This window comes from Mizuhopecten yessoensis, unplaced genomic scaffold, assembly GCF_002113885.1.
Source record: "Mizuhopecten yessoensis strain PY_sf001 unplaced genomic scaffold, ASM211388v2 hete_36146014, whole genome shotgun sequence".
In the NCBI taxonomy this organism is placed as follows: domain Eukaryota; kingdom Metazoa; phylum Mollusca; class Bivalvia; order Pectinida; family Pectinidae; genus Mizuhopecten; species Mizuhopecten yessoensis.
In genome coordinates, this window is record NW_018484802.1 from 1 (window position 1) to 3682 (window position 3682).

The 3682-nt window shown below is 36.2% G+C and overlaps 1 protein-coding gene across 1 annotated transcript; it reads left to right on the plus strand.

Moving 5' to 3' along the window:
* Positions 1-126: 126 nt before the first annotated feature.
* Positions 127-3180, plus strand: LOC110444576 (calcium uptake protein 1, mitochondrial-like). The gene is made up of 4 exons (XM_021488946.1): positions 127-1786; positions 2073-2155; positions 2551-2745; positions 2974-3180. Exons 1-4 carry the CDS (start codon positions 1699-1701, stop codon positions 3178-3180), a joined length of 573 nt encoding a protein of 190 aa, XP_021344621.1. The 5' UTR covers positions 127-1698.
* The last annotated feature ends 502 nt before the right edge of the window (positions 3181-3682 follow it).

Here is a 3682-nt window from a genome sequence, read left to right on the forward strand (position 1 = left end):
ACTAGCCAGTACATCCTTCATTGGACACTTGGCTTTGTAGACTATCTGATGCTTATTATTTCTTACATCCCTTCCCTCTCTAGATGACCAATACACAACCTCTGCTACCCTCCCTAGGAAACTGACCTCGCTAGACTAACCCCAGATGGTGAGTCCCGCTGCGCTGAACACAATCCTCCCTTGGGTATTTGGCTCTATATATAACCAAATACCCATTGATACCCTTGACATCATATCTCTATTCTTTCCCCAACAGATACAGTCTGTCAATAGTACGTTCACTTTTACACTTTCCCAAGTACTAATTCTTGACAATACACTCTTACTGAAGTCCAATAAACATACCTGGTAGACTCAAAATAAAATACAACCTATTACTACTATCCCTGACAATATACACTACTACTGTAGTGAAATAAACACAGACTCCAATAGTACCATTAAATTATAACCCTATTACTCCTCATGACAAGACAATCCTACTGTCATCCTATAGACACAGACCTCCAAATAGTCTTATAACAGAGACCTTGTAATACCGTAGTACCATTACATTATAACCCTATTACTTCTCATGACAAGACATTCCTACTGTCATCCTATAGACACAGACCTCCAAGTAGTCTTATAACAGATACCTTGAAATCGTACCATTAAATGATAACCCTATTACTCCTCATGATATGAAACTCCCACTGTGGTCCTATAGACAGAGACCTCAAAAATACCAATTAATTACAACCCTTTCACTACCCATGACACTACACTTCATCTGTAGTCCTTATAAACACAGACCTTGAAATAGTACTATTAAATTATAATTTATTACTACATGTAACGATGACATATCCCTTTTCCTATCCATTGTTAGGCTTAAATATCATCCACTAATCATGCCAGTATTTCAGCATTACCCATTACAGTACCTCTTGGCGTTATACACAAGAAGCAGAATTACTGGAATGCAATTATCCAAACTTTCAATTGTTTGACTCTTGGTCTTGTCCAAAAACAAATGACTTGCTTGAAGGTTTGTGACTGGTTATCCAAACTACCATTTATCAGAACATCAATATCAATATGTCACGTGTCTGGTTTGGATGATTGTTTGTTATTGATGCCTTTGCCCTTCGGAAACCTTCCCTGACAAAACATGTTACACAGAGGTCTTTTAACTGTTTGATGTTTGTTCATTTTGTCCACTGTGTGAACGAGCCGTTCACAGTTGTCCATAAAATGGTGAAAGCCATGTTTATACTGATCTTTCAATGTTTGTGCGTTGCCATAATACAAGTTAAAACCCTTTGTGATCAACATTTCCTTCACTTAAAATTCTAACCTGCAGTGTTCACATCAAGTTTGACAGAGTTAGTGTTATTGTTGTAATTCGACTAATTAATTTATGAGAGAAATAAATGCAAAGAAATTGTCTGTGGTCTGTGGTCCTATTTCATTAATGATTCAATTTTGCTGAAAGTTTATTTTATCAGACTTGTGTAATTAAAACATAAGACTTACTTTTTCAACTGTTGAAATCATATGATATACCATCACTACATTCAGGACCGATATTGAACATTACAAATGCTTCCTAGAAACTCAAAGATTACTCGATTGTCTGGTTCAGGTTCACATGTTTGTTTGAACTCCTTATTCATACCTGTTTGATGTATCCAGCACAACAAAGCTGAGTGGAAGATGGGAGAAGACAGCATCTTCTACCAGCTGGGCGAGAGTGGCCTCATCTCCTTCTCCGACTACATCTTCCTCCTCACCGTGCTCTCCAGTGAGTACTGTATTACTTCTGCTTATGGATTTCCATGATAGATCAGTAAAAAGGATGTTGAAGGAAAAAAGATATTGGGTGCCTTTATATAGAGATAGACGCTTATTATAAGGTTAATTGTCAATCAAATTAAAATTATATCTTCACATCTCTACCGTTTACCGATATGTCGCATGACAAGGTTCAAACATCAGTTTTCTTTTTAAAGGAAATAGCTTCATTATGAATGTATTCTTTGCTGATGTAGAGTGCCTTAGATATGTTAGTATTCTCTTGATCATTCCAGCACCACCAAGGAATTTCCAAATTGCTTTCCGCATGTTCGATCTTGATGGAGACGGCAATGTGGATGTTGAAGAATTTCGCAAGGTTAATATAATTTGCGTATATCCTTGTCAAGAAGCTACTTGCAAGATTCCTTTCTTTCACAGATTGATCATCATGATAGTAAAGGTTCTAACACTGGGTGTCAGTTTATCATTATCTTTAATGCCTCCAATTGGGATTAAACCAAGCACCTTTGGCTTATAGTCTGACACTCTACCTATGGAGCTTACTAGTAACAGGAATTCTACAAAACTGAGTATCAAGAAAACAGCAAATATTTTACCATGGTGAATCGTATATGTAATTATAAGACAACGTCAACTGTAAAGCTACATCAGATTTGATAACTTCTCCATCTGATATCACTTCTCACCACAATACCATGGGTATGTGTAAATCACATATATGACTTTGTGTATGTCATTATGTATATCCAGGTTCATCAGATAATCCGCAACCAGACTAGCATAGGCATGCGCCACCGTGACCATGCTGTCACTGGAAATGTTATGAAGGGTGTGAGTTCAGCGTTGGTCACCTACTTTTTTGGACAAGAGGGAAAGAAGAAGCTGACTGTACCAGTGTTCCTTACCTTCCAGCAACAGGTCCAGAATGAAGTGCTCAGAATTGAGGTAAAATTGTCATGGTTGAACTCCTCATTAGCATAATATATTGGAACAAAATCTGTTAATGCATGTAATTATGGACACTGACATACATTTATTTGCATGTCAGTGTCCATGCAATAAATTTGAATTTTTAACTTTGACATGTATTTGATTAAATTTCGTTTTTGAAATTGACTTTTAAAGACATGTTTGCACAATATTATCAAAATTTCATAATTTCTGTGTTTTTAGTTTGACCGTTATGACCCTGACGATGGAAAGATCACGGAAAAAGATTTTGGAAGAATTCTACTAACATATGCTGGATATCCAGACAAGAAAAAGACTCGCATGCTGAAAAGGGTCATTAAGAAGTTCAAAGAGGAACCGCAGGTACAAAATCACTGCATCAATTCATTTATTAATTCAGTGACCAGCCATGGTCTGTCCAGGTGTTAAGTCAAGTCTTACGATCATTTTATTCTGAAAAATATAATGAAAAATTTGAAATGATGTTTTGTTACCCATTAGATAAACCATTTAAAATGTTAAGTCTGTTTACACATAATCTTCTCATCATGATAAGTTGTTGGCAGCTTAGATAACCTTCGCTTGTTGAATCATGTATTTAGCCAATTGCAAATATGCAATGATAAAGATTTATCCTATGGTTACATGTTCAACTAATACTGGTACGGTCTTCGCTCCTGGCTCAACCCTTTACATAGAGAGCACAGCTATTTTAAACTGTCACTAATTGCTTATGACAAGCCCCCAGGAAATTATATGGTATTTCCAAACTAAGTACCTAATGACAGACTAGATATAAGTAACTAAAGAAGACCAAGAAAGCATAGGATAAGTTTATGCCCACCTTTACAGGTACCGTTTACCAATATCAAATTATACAGAGACGGATACAACAATTCTACAGACTCTCCAAATTCTCTCATAAATATGA